Raw genomic sequence first — 17,738 nt, 5'->3', positions numbered from 1 at the left:
AAATGTTAGAAAGTTTGTTTGTTTGTTTTTTAAATAATGATATATGGGTTGAAGGGATGGCTCAGTGGTTAAGAGTACTGGCTGTTCTTCCAGAGCATGGGAGTTCGATTCCCAGCATCCACGTGGAGGCTCACAACTATTTGTAACTCCAGTCCCAGAGGATCCAACATCCCCTTCTGACCTCTACAGGCACCAGTCAAGCACGTGGTACACAAACATACATGCAAACAAAATACCCATAGTACATAAAATACACATTTTTAAAAGAATAAATCTAGCCAGGTGGTGGTGGCACACACCTTTAATCCCAGCACTTGAGAGGCAGAGGCAGGCAGATCTCTGTGAGTTCAAGACCAACCTGGTCTACAAGAGCGAGTTCCAGGACAGCCTCCAAAAAGCCACAGAGAAACTCTTGCCTCAAAAAAAAAAAAAAAAAAAAAAAAAAAAAAAAAAAAAAAAAAAACAGGAAAAAAGGGGGCTGGAGAGATGGCTAAGAGGTTAAGAGCACTGACTGCTCTTCCAGAGGTCCTGAGTTCAATTCCCAGCAAGCAACCACATGGTGGCTCACAACCATCTGTTATGAGATCTGGTGCCCTCTTCTGTTGTGCAGATATACATGGAAGCAGAATATTGTATACATAATAAATAAATAAATAAAATCTTTAAAAAAAAACAAAAAAAGAATAAATCTAGAAGGTACTAAATTATAGCTAGAAGTTATTGATAAGGTATAGACCATACACTCTGCCCTCTAGTCTGTAGAATTCAATCAAACTGCATGTGGCTAACCCGCATTGGCTATCAGAACACCAAGAATTTTTTTTCTTTCAATATCACCACAAAAGGATATGTGATTATGTGAATTTTTCACTGAGCCACCCCCAGCCCCAGCATCATCTGATGTAAGAATTCTTAAACTTTGCTTGTATGAGATCTTGTCTTTCTTCCTTTCCAACATCAAACAAAAAATTTGACCTTGAGTTTCTTAAGATCCTAAAGGAAGAGTTTTGCTTCATAAAGCTACTTTTAAGTCAACCAATCACATTTTCATGGCTTTACCTTGAGTTCCATTCAATCTTCTTCTCGATGCTAAGGCTATTGTAACCTGGAGAAACTTTTGCTGAAAACCAGTAACTTACAAAATGGAAAAGAATCTGAAAGATAACAAAGCTGCTACAAACAATGCCGATGACCAGTTTGGTGTTGGCTTCCATAGTTCTTCACCCTGCTAGGAGAGAAAGGATGGCTCTAAGTTGCTATCCCACAATAAGCCTACAATAGTCTTAAATTTTTAAGAAGTATACATTTATTTCAGTATTTTTAATTAAAATATAAAAATTCTCAAAGGAAAATAAACCAAAAATTGTTTATTGTTCATTTACTATCTGTGTGTCAAGTGTCATGTTTGTTATTTAAAACAAAAATACTTTTTTTAAAGCATCTAAAGGTACCCCCTAGTACCTTAAAGATCTCCATATCATTAAAAAACATTTTGATATCACAATTCAAACTTATCTAAGGAGTTTAACATAAGGAGGAAATTTCAATTGCTACATTGAAATTATTCTGTGAACAATACTGTTCTGATATCTCTTTGACTCAATTTTCTCATCTATAAATTGAGAATTGGCCAGGTAATTTCTAAGAAATATTTAGGCCCCCAAATCTGTAAACACTGCCTACAATAACAAACAAAAGATAAATTACCAAGTTAAATACTGGTTGTATTACAAGACAGAATATTGAAGGCAAAAATTAAATTTTAAAGGGAAACAAGCAATTAAAAAGAAACACAGAGGCTGAGAGATGGTTCAGCAGTTATGACCCTGGCCTCTCATGCAGCAAATTGGCATCTGGTGACTCAGCACCTACATCTGGTGACATCCAGCCACCTGTAACTTCAGGTCCACAGTATCTGACCTGGCCTTCACAGGTACTGCACTAGCATACACAAACACACATGCACATACACAATTAAAAATCAAATAAATCTTTTTTAAAAACCACATCGTTTATTAAAATAATATATGAGCTTTAGGTTTTAGGGACAGTTAGTGAAAAGAATAGCAATATGCATACACACACACACACACACACACACACACACACACACACACACACACACAGACACAGACACACACACACTCTCGAATTGTGTTTTCTACATTGCTGAACTGAACTTTTATCTTAAGGCCAGGCATAATGGCACATGCCTTCAATTGCAGGACTCAGGAGGCAGAAGCTGGTAGATCTCAAGGATTTTGAGACCAGCCTGGTCTACATATTGAGCTCCAGGACACCCAAGGTCATATAGCCATATCATTTTCTGAGACCTGTCTCACAAGGGGAAAAAATCTTAGGTACATTCAGCCCAAAAAGTGCTAAGGCATTTGACTCATATCCAGCAGTACAGTGTTTTTCTATCTTTGATGGGACTGGTCCTCAGATGAGAGGGAAATGAATCAATATACATTTTCAAGCTCCTAATTTGAAGAAATAAAGTCACTTACTAAAGCCAATTCACCAGAGAAAAACCAAGTCGGTGGCTGAGCTAGAAATAACCCCACTCCATCCCCTGCCAACCAGGACATCCTAATTTGAATCAGTCTCCCATGGGGCTCCTTGTGACAGAATTCATATGTCTGCAATGAATTACCAACTCGCCCCCGTCACAGCTTCTCTATGGGTGTATGCTTGGTAAAATTATTAATATTGCAATTCTTTTCTGTAAGACTCCATTAACTTCATTGCTCATTTACTTCTTATATTTTTTTTATTTCAATGTGTGTGTGTGCTGGGCATTAAAAACTTAAATTTGTGGCCCTTTAGCTTAGGCTTACTATTAATATTAACCAAGTAATATATAAAAGTAAGCTTGATATATCAAATACACGTGTTATTACTTGATTATGTGCAATGTAATTAAAGGTGCTTTTCCAAAGGTAAAGCAAACACAAACCTGGTGGCCAGGTGGACAGTTAATTAAAGAAAATGGAATCAATAACCAGGAGGCACTAAGAGTCTAAGCCAGTGGTTCTCAACCTGTGCGTCTCAATCCCTTTGGGGACTGCACATCAGATATTTACATTAAAATTCATAACAGAAGCAAAACTACAGTTATAATTTATGGCACAACACGAAGTACTGCCCTAAAGGGTGGCAGTGTTAGGAAGGTTGAGAAGCACTGCTCTGAACTGCATGAAGACGGTGATTGGCCTGAAGGCTGGCATGCTGGCCCTGGAGCAGGAGCTGCTGGCAGACTTTTGTTAAAATTCCATGTATACACGAGCATTTCTTGAATGCTTCTTAAAAGTTGTCATAAAACTTATCACACATCACCAGGTTTGTGAATTATTAATTAACTAGTACACTAAATAAAGCACTCCAACAATTCACCATTAAGAAATGTGTCATGGGGCCAGGCGTGGCAATGCATGCCTTTATTCCCAGCAGTCCAGCCTCTAATCCCAGAACTAGGGAAGCAGGGACAGGTAGACTTCTGTGAGTTCAAGACCAGCCTGGTCTATGTAAAAAGACCCTGTCTCAGCAGAGAAGAAAAAGAAGAAAAGAAAAAAGGAAGAAAGAGAGAAATGGAATATGGGCTCAGAAGGGTATTCAGTGGGTACAAGTACTTTTCACCAAACCTCAAAGACACTAGAGTTCCAATCCTGGGATCCACACAGTAGAAGGAGAGAACCAACTCCCAGTTGTCCTCTGACCCCCACATGCATGCCTTCACACAAATGAGAGTGTACACACACAGACACACATTAAATAAAAATCTTTAAAACTACATTATTCCTCCAAGTCCTAGATTTTATGAATTATTTGTTATAGTGGATGAATTACATATATATATACATATATATATTTATAATTTTATGTGTATTAGTGTTTTGCCCGCATGTTTGCACACCCAGTGCATGCCTGGTGCCTGCAGAGGCCAGAAGAGGACATCAGATCTCCTGGAATTAGAGTTATGAATGGTTTTGAGTCATCACATGTGGGCAGAGATTAGAACTCAGGTCCTCTGCAAGGATAATACGTGCTTTTAACTGAGGAGTCATGTCTCCAAACCCCAATATTTTATATTTTCAACAGACTTATTTTCTGTTTTCTTGGGTTATATGATGAGAATATTTCTTTGCAAAAAAAAAAAGTTTCATTTATAACTAAAACAAAAAGCACCATATATTCAAGCTGTGACTTCTATTAAAGGCTCAGCAGACATAAGCTAATTAAATTGTTCTACTCTCAGCTCTGCTTCTTAATAAGCAGCTGCTTGTTTAATCAGTCATGCCAAATCAAGGACTCATCAAGAGTATTACAAATGCCCCCCCTCCAAAACTATAAGGCCTCTTTGTAGAAGCAGTTGCCCCCGTGCGTTCACTTCAGGTGCCTAAATCAGACAATGGAATGGTAAAAATGGACAGAGCAAATGATGCCTCTGAGGACTTGGCAATCACTTGCATAGGCGATCACGGAAAGAGCCGAGAAGCATTAAGCCTCATTCATGCACCTCTACATGTGGCCAGAAGCTGGTAGGAAGCTAGGAAGCAGTCCTAGAGGGAGCTGTCCCAGAAAGAGCAGCTGAAACAGACAGGAGAAATGAACAAGACGCTAAGAGATGAATTCTACCACATAATTAGCTGTCTGGATTCACAGGAACTGTGGATGCTAAAGAAACTTCCACCGTCTTGCTGAGTATGACAATGCTTGCTAGTCCTTTCCCCACAAGGTGGCACAAACTTTCAGGAGCTGATCTTAGCCTAGACCTCTCCTCTCACTATGACAGCCTTCCTCCTGCAGAAGGACACTCACTCTCTGGAGGGGTGGCCCTGGAAATAGCAAAAGGAGCTGATTACGCCTTCATTCCAGAACCAACAACAAATACATCCTACATTTGCCGCTTGTCAGTTGTATACCAGGCTTTCTGTCGGGAGACAGATGTGAGCCAGTAGGAAGGCAAGGATATCTATTAAAAATCCTAAGTTGGGGTGCTATGGGATGCTCCTTGTTCAGTAGGAAATAATATCTAGTAGAGATAGTGCATAGTGAAGAGATATCTAATGGTATTCAATGACTTGAATAAAAGAGAGGATAATAAAGAAAGAAGGCATTCCCTTTGTGTATACAGGTGAGGGCACATAGGTGTGCAGAGGCCAGAAGACAACTTTTAGGTGTCATTCCTCAGGAGCCATCGACCCTGGTTTTGTTGTTTTGGTTTGTTTTTGTTTTTTTTTGGGGGGGGGGTTGGTTTTTTTGGTTGTTTGTTTTGTTTTGTTTTTGAGACATGCTGTCTCATTGGCCTGCAGCTAGGCAAGTAAACTACACTAGCTGGGCAGTGAGCCTCAGAGCGCTGCCTGTCTCTTGACTCCCAGAACTGCCTTTTTTTTTTTTCATCCATGGGTTCTGAGAATCAAACTTAGGTTTGTCTGGTAAGCACTTTACCAGGTGAGAGTCAGTCTCCTGACCCAATACTTCCCTTTTATTGAATTATCAACTGGATGCTTTGAAGCTGAAACTCAAACAATGCAGTTCCATTGAACCAACTCCTCACCCGCAACCACAGCTCCAACTCTCATTTCCCTCAGCTCATCATCACCACTTGTTAAGATTTCTGAGGGAATACATTCGAATCACCAAAGCTGTTTCCACGCAGCATGCAAGTAGGAACCGCTGCAGTGATGTTTAGTGGTAAAATCCCTTAAAGGAGTATGGGATAGGGCTGTGTGTTTGTCTTTAAGACCAGCAGGGCAGAAGGAAGCTGAGAACAATGCCTCACTCACGCTTAGCATTCCTTTTCCATCCCTCGCTAGCTCCCTTCCTCCTTCCCACATTTATTCCAGATACAGATGCCAGCAAGCCTCCAGCTGTGCCTCTCTTCTGGTAGACATATCCCTTCCCACTTCACAAGAGAACGGAGGCTACCTGGCATGAACTCTCTTAACTTGACATGGTTCACTGCCTCGGTCCACCCTGGACCTCCCCTCTGAGCACTAGACTGTGCCTGGTTATGCATTCCTCACTCCTAACACAGCTCTCCTTATGTGCAGTTCCAGTCCTCACACCCAGGCCACCAGCTGGGTGGCTCCATATGGGATCACACAGGTCCCATGCCCCTATCTGGCCCGAGATGAACTAATCCTAAAGCAGCCCTTCCCTCCACAGCTACACAGCTCAGGGAAAGGCAATTATCACACACCCGACTTCCCTCCCATTTCGCAACCTACATTCAGCTCAGCCATTCCTGATGCCTACCAGTGTCACTCCCACAAGTGACAGAATGGCAACGCCTAAAGGACTGGACGATGTCAAATGAAAGGCAACTTGATTCCAGCAAAGTTCTAAACCCTTCTCAGGATGGATTTATGGGTAACTTGGGGAAAAAAAAAAAAAAAAGAAGTGACTGGCTAGCAAAACTTGGTGAATCCTGAGCTAGCTAAAACCTGGAAGTTGGATGTAAATCTAGAAGCAGAAGTGGACTTGAGAGCTAGCTCAAGGTGTAGAAGGTTTCCCCTTGGGGTCATTTTGACAGACATCTATCTGCTAATGACTTAATTAATCCACATGGAGCACACAGCATTGAAGACAGTGTCTACACTGGGTCATAAAAAGAACTGGGTTTCTCTCCTAGCTGACATGATGACTCCCAATCACAAAGGAAACATATGGTAAGGTACACTTAAGAAACTGGGAGGGAGGGAGGGAGGGAGGGAGGGAAGAAGGAGGGAGGGAGGGAAGAAGGGAGGGAGGGAGGGAAGAAGGGAGGGAGGAAGGGAGGGAGGGAGGGCCTTCATATGGCAAGTGGCACAAATCAATGAGAGATAACAGCACAATAAATAAATCATGCACAATGAAACAAACTTCAGACTCACAATCAGGCCAGCAAAGAATATAACTTTCCATCTCAGTATATGTACCCTTTTACTCAGAATTAATCACAGAGGAAAGAAATGTTAAAGTTGTGTGAATAAAATAGTGGTCTTCAGAAATATACCACACTGTGAAGAGTTAATGAGCTTTGGAATGAGATTTCTCAAAAAGGACTCAAGAACTGGCAGTGTAGTTCAGTCAGCTAGAGGTCTTGCCTAGCATGAGTGAAGCCCTGTTGTCTAAACCTAGCACCATATAAACCAGGCATGGTGGCTGATAGAGGCCTATAATCCTGGCACATTTGTTAGGAGCTGTGTAAACTTGATCAAACTCTACTGAACTTGTCTTGACTGAATCTCAATTTCCTCATCTTATACTAGACATAATAGCAAGCCTTACATGGCTCTCATGGAGAAAGAATTATGTCCCTTAAGTTGCTAAGAATAATACTGAGCAGATGGGTCACACTCGGTAGCTCCTGCTTCCACCACTGTCTATCAGCCTACAGAAAAGGAAATCCAGGGGCCTGGTGTCATTCCAGCCACGAGAGAGAAGAGCCTCTGCCAACCACATCTGGCCCTGAGCTCATCCCTGTTTTTATCAGTCCACACCACAAATGTCAGTAGCACTCACTGCAAAGTATCTTTCCCATGCTCCCACAATCCCTTCCAGCCACCAGACCCAGCCCACCCACTGGGCTTCCACACCCGGAATACAGCACTGCATCCTTGGCTTCTCTTCAAGCTCCCTGAGGACATCCTCTTCTCCATCTCTTCAGTGTAGTCTCGGCTCAGACTTCACTATGAGACGTGGTCCAAGTCCCTTCTTTGCTCATGGTCTCTCCTTCAGGTCTTATTCCTCCATCCCCTACCCTCTAAGACACCAATGTTCCTTTTGGTTTTACCAGTGAATCATGCCACCCACTGTCTTCTCATTTGTATCATCGTCTAACTTCCTAAATACTTCCTGCTACTCAAACACTGGCCCCAGCTCACTGGTGTCCTTAAACCTGTCATCATCTTGAGTAACTTCCTGTCCATCTAGATGGCCCAGCATCTTTGAGGACTCGGTCCTTTTGACATTCCAACACATCATGATGTTGTCATCTACAAAGTTTCATAATTGAGAACCTCACAACTGAGTTACAAATGCACGTGCGCGCGTCCACACACACACACACACACACACACACACACACACACACACACACACACACCACCTTAGTGTTTTAAATAAGCTTTTGATTTTCTAGTGGGATGTACAGTGGACAGTAGACACACTTGGGAGCCCATCATTTCAGAAATCATTTTACTAACACTCTACAACTCCCTTCTATTGTCAGTAGCTGGCAAAGCCCAAACTCTGGCTGTGAGCAGTTATTTACTCAGCAATGAGTCCTGAATGACAGACAGCACTATTGAAGTCCACTGTAGTTGTCTGGACAAGAAAAGTACCCATAGTTGCAGGTATTTGAACACTTTATCCCCAGTAGGGGGCTCTGTTTGTTGAGGTTAAGGAGGTGTGGCCTTGCTGGAGGAAGTATGTCACTAGAGTTCAGCAGTTCACTCTCTGCATCCTGCTCCAGTTGCCATGCCCAATGCCTGCTGCCATGCTGTCCCCACCAGTATGGACTGTAACCCTCTGGAATAATAAACTGAAATAAACTCTTTTCTACTATAATAAATTGCCTTAATCATGGGGTTTTATCACAGCACAGAAAAGTAATTAATATAGCAATCATACACCAGAAGGGATAGAAATCAGTGAACATGAAATGACGGAAGGCCCAAAGAGTCCTTCACACTGCCCTGCACTATAAACATACTGCCTTGGCCTACTAATCTCATGTTTCACAGTCAAATTTCCAAACCTCTAGCTGTCTGCTCCCCTTACAACAGATATCCCCACAAAACTCCTACACAAAACTAAAAACCAGAATCCAAGGTATGAAAATCTTCAGCATACTGAGGCCAACCACACAAAACACTTGCATCATCTGCCCTGCCTGTCTGTCCACCTGAAGCCTGCCTTTCTCACTTTGGCGCCATCTTTTCAGGCCCCCTTGGGAATCTTCTGATCCCTGTTATCCTCCATTTCCTCCTCCTCAACTGGCTATCTCAGCTCTTCTTTTTTTATTACATTTTAATTAATTTGTGGGCACATGTGTAAACATATATAGACATGGGTATATCATACAAGAATAGAGGTCAGAGGACACCCTGCATGGAAATCATTTTTCTCCTTCCACCCTGTGGGTCCAGTGACTCAGAGGCTAGGTGGCAGATACCTTTATCCAACAAACTCATCAGCCCCTATATTATTAGCTTTTTTTAAAAGTTCAAAACCCCAGTGAAAATAAATGCCAACAGATTCATTGCCTCTTCTTGATTCTGAGTTAATATTGTCAACTTGACAAGATCTGGAATCACCTTGGAGATAAACCTCTTAAGCATATCTGAGGACGTTTGTAGACACGGTTAGTTAAGGGGGAAGAACCACCCTAAATGAACTACACCATTTACTGAATAAAAGAAACTGAGCTTAACACCAGCATTCATCTCTTTGCAAATTAGTTTGGATTTGCACAAGATAAAAGCCTTCAAAGGGTGGAGTTCTTGCCCTCAGGGCACGTTCCTGTTCCGACAGCTGGCTGCAGAGCAGGCACAGTCCCTTTAATCAGGCCAATCTAACACCTTATCTTTGCCTGCCTGGTCTGCAACTTTAAACTCCCTCCTCTCTATACCACAGGGCACAGTTTCCCTTTTTCCTACATCCTGACTACGGGTACGGTGTAACCAGGTGCTTCATGCTTCTGCCAGCCCTGCCTTCCCCATCACGATGGACTATACTCTCAAGTTTTGGGCCAGTATAAACTCTTTTTTCCTTAAGTTGCTTCTGTCTGTCGGGAATCTGATACAGCCATGAGACTGTAACTAATAAAACTGATGTGCCCTTCCTCAGTTTGCTCTCTTCTTCCGCTTTCCTGCTTGCACTCTCTTGCTCCACCCACCCCTTTACAAAGTTCTAGAAAGGCTTGTCCCTTCTTTTGCCCAAACATTTGTTTTCAAACCTCCCTATCTTATCCCATCCTCATCACTCTGACAATAGCCATTGCTAGTGGCTAGGTCACAAGGACTCCCAGAGGCAGCTCTTGTGCCACCTGATCTCCCATTAGACTTCCCCATTGATCCTCCTCTAAACTCTTCTGTGTCTTCCTAGATCCAAGCTTTCCTGCTCGGCCATTAAATAAGGGAATTCTCTAAGCTCCTGGGCCTCCCTCCCTCTAATGCCCCCACAGGTGACTCCTGAGGTACATACACAGAGCTAACTGCTACTTGCCCTTACTACAAAAGGTCTTGAAGTCATCTCAAACCAGCTTACAACTTGACTCCTAAGGTCATCTCAGTAAGCACACCGCTTGCTTCTAGCACCTGCCACTATGCTATCATATCCCATCTATGGATTTTCCTCCTTAAATGACTTTCAAAAAGATCTATACCCCCCCCCCAAGTTACCTCATCAGTTTTCTGACATGTGTTCACACTGGTCTCCTTACTGTGAAGGACTGGAGGGCTCAGGGAACCTTTTGTGAGTGCATCTCCAATTATGTCACCTCTGAGCCCGTTGTCAAAATCCTTATTTCCCAATGCTCTCCTGAGGAGGGCTTTGCCTTCCCCAGGCTCATCTGGCACTTGCCCTCACTTGCTGCTTCTCCAACTGTGTAACCTTGCTGCTGTTATTAAAGATGCAGGGATCTCAGGACTCGGGAGGCAGAGGCAGGCGGATCTCTGTGAGTTCAAGGCCAGCCTGGTCTCCAGAGCAAGTGCCAGGATAGGCTCCAAAGCTACACAGAGAAACCCTGTCTCAAAAAACCAAAAAAAAAAAAAAAAAAAAAAAAAAAGATGCAGGGTTCCCTTCATCCCTCCATAAGGCCTTTGCATATCCTATTCCCCAACCCCCAAGCCTGCTCCCACAGTCCCCACTTAACACCATGGCTCTTCAGCACACAGGACAACCCTCACTTCCTCATGGAAGGCTTCTCTGAACTTTGTCAACTGTCCTTGCAGCTGTAACTCAAACAAATGTGTGTGCCATAAGGATGAAAAGCTGGCCACGTTTCCCTCACTGCATCTAACGTATGGTCTGCCATAAGCACGCAGCATGTGCTCAATGTCTGTTAATAAAATAATCTTCACAGACATTCATATCCTTTTTCCTTTTATCATTAAATATATTCTTAATTTACTCTTGAGAATTTCATGTTCATATTTCTCTCATATTTACCTCCTCCCCACCTCCATCTATTCCTAGATCTCCCCATATATATATATATATATATATATGTATATATATGTATATAATATATATACATATGTATATATATTATATATATGTGTGTGTGTGTGCATCCCCCTCCCAACTTCATGTCCTTTTTAATAACCCACAAAGCCCAATTGTGCAGCCCACATACAGATCAACCTACCAAAAACCACACACCCCGAAAGAAAACTGAACTCTTCCCTCCCCAGAAGCCACTAACTCTCAATAGCTCCTCATCAAGGGTTGGGGGCTCATAAGCCCCTCTCATCCATGCTGGAAAACATTCCTATTCTCTAAGTGATTTCTATTCTGCAAGTACTTCAATTACCAAATGTTTCCTAAATTGACAACCAGCTTCCACAGCATAAATGTATGGTGACTTTGAAAAGATCTTATTTCTGAATGTGTCAAATGCAGAGTGCCAATATAGATGAAATATAATACTGCTACAATATTTTCCATCTTTAATTCCCTCCATCCAACATATGACATGCATTCAAAAATTTCATGTATACATGTAACAATCTGCACTATATTTTACAGTCTTATCAACTGCTTGATTATTAATGTAGAGTTATTTACCATTCTCGTGAGCCTAACATTGTAGGACTTAAACCTCCTTATCTGCAAACTGTAAATAAATGAACAGAAGATGAGCTACTTACCAAGCCCAAACAAGCTAGAAACCTATTAAAAGCTGAGTAGGGGCTTCCGACCCACTGCAGGATCTGTCTAAATGCTGATAAAATGTCCATAATTGATCACGGGTTTTACAGTGTCTGTGTAAAGAATATCTGTCATGCCACATTTTCAACGTTTCACTCATGTAGAAACTGGCAAGTGTTTAGGGCAATATACACAAACTTCTCAGCTAACTGTGGTTACAGGTTTGCTTTTAAATTTTTAACTTTCATGTGGTGTTTGGGATTAAATCTGGGGCCTCGTATATGCAAAACAACTGATGTACCAGTGGGCTACATATCCCTGACAAGGACAGAGTCTCACTAAGTTGTTCTTGCTGGCCTCCATTTCATTCTATATGTTCTGGCTTTGGCCTCCCAAGTAACTAGTGTTACTGGTATGTAGCAGCCTTAGATTGTTTTATTATTTTATGTTTAATAGATGTTTTGCCAGTAGTGTGTACACAACATGAATGCCTGGTGCCCAAGTTAATCAGAAGAGGAAGTGGAATCCCTTGGAACTGGAGTTAAGAACAGTTGTGAGCCAACATGTGCTAGGAATCAAATCTGAGTCCTCTGGAAGAGCAGCCAATGCTCTTAACAGCTAGAGATTTCTCTTAACTCCATGCTTTGTTATTTTTAAATTATGACTTGACAGTTACAGGAAAAAAGGAGGATTAAGTTCATCAAGTATGTCTCCTTTTTCTTTTCTGAGCATCAAGTTCAAGAACCATCAGTATAGCTGTTAAAGTCTGCAGGGCATACAAACAGCAGGCAACCCATAAATATTCTCTAATAGCTGTGTGTATTCATGTGTGTTCGTGTGTGTGTGTGTGTGTGTGTGTGTGTGTGTGTGTGTGTGTGTGTGTTCAGTATGTGTACTTTATGGTCTGCATGTGAGTTCAGAGGACAATACTATAACCACCAACTTGCCCAGCAGGAATGAATGTATGAATGTATTCTAAAGAGACAGGGACTCTCTTCTTTGGCGAATCAGACTGTTTAAGGAATGAACCCAAGAAATTAGTACTTCCCTTCCTGCTGACAGGAAATGGAGGACCCCCACACACACAGGGGGGGTATCCAGGAGGAACCTGCTTCTAGGAGAGTTACAATTTGTCAGATGACCATCTGGGAAGATGAATTTCCAGGGTAGACTCTGCTGAGACAAAGGTAGGCAAGAGACCACACCTTGGGGAACTGCTCTGGAATGCCCACCCCTTGCTATTTAAAACCTGCTCTCACATCAGGACCTCCTGGAGCTGGATTGGAGAGCTCACTCACTCGATCTCTCTGTCCCTCTTCCCAGTGAACAAATCTCCTGCTTTCCACTATTAATTTGGCTCCTTTAATTGGCTTACTGAGGCTGTGACCCCTTAAGTCTGCAAAGGATGTTCCAACCTTTCTGCCTCTAGCAGTACGTAACAGAATTCAAGTAAAAGACAAACTCATCAATTCTGCCTGCTACAGACCCCAGCAACTGATACTTAATGGTTGTTTTGATGAAAACAAAGTGTGTGTGTGTGTGTGTGTGTGTGTGTGTGTGTGTGTGTGTGTGTATTGGTACATTTCTAACTGGCTTTTCTTTTCCTCACAATTCTATGAAATAATTGTAAAACACACAAGGCCAGGCAGGAAAGCAAAATCTATTCCCAATTGAGACTCTGTGTGGGTCAACCATAGAGAGAATCTACACAGCTGTAGGAGGCCCCACCTTGCCACCTCAGGGCAGAGAACTCTTAACAATTCCTATCTCTACTGAAAATCTCTTTAAGCAAAGATTTCGCCTTATCTGACATAATCTTGTCTCTTTCTGATACTATCTTTAATGCCCTCTGGGACTCTTTCCCTGCTCTCTGCTCAGTACACTGTTTGGGTGGCCACTGCTGCTAGTTTACTTCCGCTTGCTGAAGAAGAGTGGCAGGGACTCTGTAGTTTAGGAACAACCCAAGGCAAGACTTAAATTCCCTGTAATCCTCCTGCCTCTGCTTCCCAAGTGCTAAAATTTCAGAGGTGAGCCACCACACCCATCTTGAGGTCTTCCTCCTTGTAGTTTTTTGTTTGTTTGTTTGGTTGGTTGGTTTTTTTTTGGGGGGGGGGATTAGTCTTAAACTACAGAGATCTGCCTCCCGAGTGCTGGGATTAAAGGCATGCACCACCAGCCTCTAGCAGGAAAGGGGTTTCTGATAAAGATTTTTCTCACACAACCCATTAGTCCCTGCCAAAGTTGTCTGACTTGGAAAGTGTGGGGGTGTGTTATCCATCTCCTTAGGTTTTCACTGAGAATCCCTGCTCCCTCCTATCAGGTTTCCTTTCCATTACAGGGGTTATTAATTAGGGTTTTAACAATTTTACTTTTGTTTTTCAAAAAAACAGGGTTTCGATGTAGCTTTGGAGCCTGTCTTAGAACTTGCTCTGTAGACCAAGCTGTCCTGGAACTCAGAGATCCTCCTGCCTCTGCCTGAGTGCTGGGATTAAGGCATGGACCACCGCCACTCACAGCAATTTGTTTTCTTACATTCCTCAATTGCCTTAAAAACTTTTATATGCTTTAGTTTGGGGTGTTTTGTTGTTGTAGTTGGGGTTTTTGCTTTTTTTTTTTTTTCCACTTGTTTTCAGCTCTCATGGTTGAACCTAGAGCCTTCACATGCTAGGAAAACACTCAGCCCTCTTTGTACTTTTTAAGAGTAAGGCTCTCACAAGGTTGCCCAAGGTGGCCTTGAACTTTCCATCCTCCTTGCCTTCCCATGGTTCACATTTTAGCTTTTATCTTAAAATAAATGAAATCTAGTATGATTCATTAATTGCACATCAATTTTTATCTTTTGTCATATTTTTTCCTACTTTTCATTCTTTGCACTTGGCATTTATCCCCAGACTGACTTTTCCTGGGACAATGCCTAACAAGTAAACGTGGCTACTGGAGACCCCGACAGGCAAAGACCCTTACCAGTTCTCCCTCCACCCCACAACTTCCCACCTCCCAACTGCCACCGAATCCACCCCCTCACGGGCAGTCAGTTTCGGCTCTAGGCCCCGCGGTACAGGCGGCACATGTGATTTACGTGATAAATGTTGCTCTCTCTCATCTGACCCCACTTAAAACTTCTTATAAAGAAGCTTTGTTCTTTAAACTTCTACGTTCCTGATTACAGCTGCTGAATTTTGGATAAACCACACGGTCTGCAGCCAGGAGGTCACAGTAGCTGGGAAATCACACTACTAACTGCAGTGGTTGGCACAAATCAAAAGGATGGGTTTGGAAGCTGGGACCATTGAGAGAGGCTGTCATTAATGAAATTAACATTTCCAACGAAATGCTAGGCCCGAGTCTTAGGAGTTGCTCCATCAGAGTCCTGACACTGAGGGACCAGGTGGCAGAGCATCAACTGGAAGGCTCTCTGCCAACTTTTTCTTCCCAGCTTCTGATATGCTTATTTTCAAATCAGTGCCCTTCCCTTCCCGGAGAGAGATCCCGGCAGGAGCTGCTTGGCTTAGAACATCTTCTGGCCCTCTGCCAACCCTCTAAAATCAAGGTTAGACTGGACAACACACACACACCCCACTGAATAGTTTGTTCTATTTTTAAGATGGGCGGGGGGGGGGGGGGGGAGCAGAATTGGGACACTTGCCAGGCTTCCCAGGAAGTCAGAACCTAAAGAGCCAGAGGTTCTTCTCACCTCCAAAATAATGGACCACTGACCAAAGGGAAGTCCTTGGTGTGCAGGGAAGTGGCTGAGGCAAGTCTCAGTCTCCTACCTTCTGCTTTCTTTTCCCTTCCTGTTCCCAAAAGGAAAGTATTACATGGGGTTAGAAGTTACAGAGCAGGACAGGTGGTGGTGGTACACGGCAGGCTGATCTTTGTGAGTTTGAGACCAGCCTGGTCTACAAGAGCTAGTTCCAGGACAGGCTCCAAACCCTGTCTCAAAAAAAACAGAAAACCAACAAACAAAGTTACAGAGCCACTAATGAATTCAAAAGAGTTATTCTGTTTAGCTGGAGAACTCAATCAACTCCCAGCCCCAATTCTCCCTTTAAACATTTATATCACACTTCATTGTGTACATGGGTTTTTGCAGGTATGTGCAAGTGTGGCAGCAGTTTAAGTTCTTATCAGTGGCCTTGTTTAAAAATAGCATAGCCTGGCCAGACCGGGTGTGGTGGGGAACGACTTCAATCCCAGGTAGATCTCTGAGTTCCAGAACAGTCAGAGCTACCTAAGAGAAACCCTGTCAAGGAAGAGGAAGAAGAAAGACCTCTCTAACCTACAAATGCTATATAGCATGTATAAGAATGTCTACATTGCCAGGTGATTGTATGGTTTAAATGAGATAATGCCTTAACTGTACCTATTATAGTATACAATTGCATGAAGCTATGTGTAGTAAACCATTTAATGGCTATCAATCACTTTGTAATGTGATACAACCACTCCCAACCAAAGACCTTCATCTATCTGGGCTGGCCTTGCTGCCTGCTGATACACAGAGTACAATGGAGTGTGACAATTAGAGTAGAGGCAGCTCCCACAGAAACTCTGTCTTCCCTGCATGCTCCCCGACTGTTGTGCTGGTCACAAGGCCATGAAGAGGAAACTGAGGCTGAGAATTGCAGTTGGGAGTCAACACTCAAAACTAGTGACTAACCACATTAGCAGGCCATCTGGAGTCTTCCAGCCCAGTGACCCTGAAATTAATGCACACATTTCCTGAGTCTGTACCCTGCAGAGGAACAGCCTAGCCATCCCTCTATACTCAAGAAATAAGAAAACATTGTTTTTAAGATGCAAGCATGGTGATCCCTGTGTGGTGGCACATGCCTGTAAACCATGCAAGATTGGAAGGCAGAGGTAGGAGGATCAGGAATGCAAGGTCATCCTTGGCTACATAGGGAGTCCAAGGCCAACAAAGACTATCAGAGAGCCTCTCTCAAAATAAAACAACAGAGCTTGGATGGGCATAGTGTTGCATGCCTTTAATCTCACCACTGGGGATGCAGAGGCCAGTTGGTCTGCACAGTGTTTTCCAGGCCAGTCAAGGATATTGGGCAAGACCTTGTCTTAAAAAACAAAATATATAAAAAACAGAGCTTTGTATTAGAGGTTCTTTCCTTAGCAAAAAATGTCACACCTACTTCTCTGGCAGCCTCAAATATTACAATCTGGCATTCTGTATTAAATCCATAAGAACCCAAGTCCTTCTTTTTCTCCTTGGCCTAAAAGCCCTGAAGCTTGTCTACATTGTGATCTGTTCTGAGTTTGGTAGCTTACATAGGAAGACATCTCACAGCAAAGGGAACAATTCACAGCACGAAGAGAGCCTATAAAGGGGAAGAACACTTCTGCTCTCTATATTCTAACAGGAGGTTCTACTAATAAAGAACTGGCCAGGCGTTGGTGGTGCACGCCTTTACTCCCAGCACTCGGGAGGCAGAGGCAGGCAGAGCTCTGTGAGTTGGAGGTCAGCCTGGTCTATAGAGTGCCAGGATAGGCTCCAAAAAGCTACACAGAGAAACCCTGTCTCAAAAAAAGAATAGAATATATAAAAAAAAAACACCAAGAAATCCAGTCTACAAATGTGCAAGCAAATTGAACAATTCTCAAAAGAAGTACAAATGACCAGGAAATATATGGAGGACATGATCAAATATATGGTCATCAAGGAAAGACAAAATCAAAACTCTTATGAAAGTCCATCTGAACCCAGTTATTAAACTATCATCAAGAAAAAACAGCAAAAGGCAGTGAGGCTATGGGTGACATGGGAGTAAGGAACTCACACTGCTGCTGGGAGGGGGATGTCAGGGAGGCCATGAAGAGAATCAATACCAAGGGTCCTTAAATGCCTAAAAATAGAACTACCA

The 17,738-nt window shown here is 42.7% G+C and overlaps 1 protein-coding gene across 2 annotated transcripts in view; it reads right to left on the bottom strand.

Annotated features, from left to right (window-relative positions):
• The window catches only part of LOC100772772 (TLC domain-containing protein 4), a 51,858-nt gene that overhangs the window by 25,149 nt on the left and 8,971 nt on the right, over positions 1–17,738 (bottom strand). Inside the window, exon 2 of one of the 2 annotated variants that reach the window (XM_027395614.2) lies at positions 1,060–1,228. In XM_027395614.2, coding sequence (XP_027251415.1) covers positions 1,060–1,214 — 155 coding nt within the window. In that variant the 5' untranslated portion in view covers positions 1,215–1,228. The remainder of the gene's footprint in view (positions 1–1,059; positions 1,229–17,738) is intronic. The other variant, XM_027395613.2, reaches the window with a different exon arrangement.

This window comes from Cricetulus griseus (genome assembly GCF_003668045.3).
Source record: "Cricetulus griseus strain 17A/GY chromosome 1 unlocalized genomic scaffold, alternate assembly CriGri-PICRH-1.0 chr1_0, whole genome shotgun sequence".
In the NCBI taxonomy this organism is placed as follows: Eukaryota; Metazoa; Chordata; class Mammalia; order Rodentia; family Cricetidae; genus Cricetulus; species Cricetulus griseus.
Note: the sequence above shows the minus strand (reverse complement) of the source record. Positions and strands in the feature narration are given on the sequence as shown.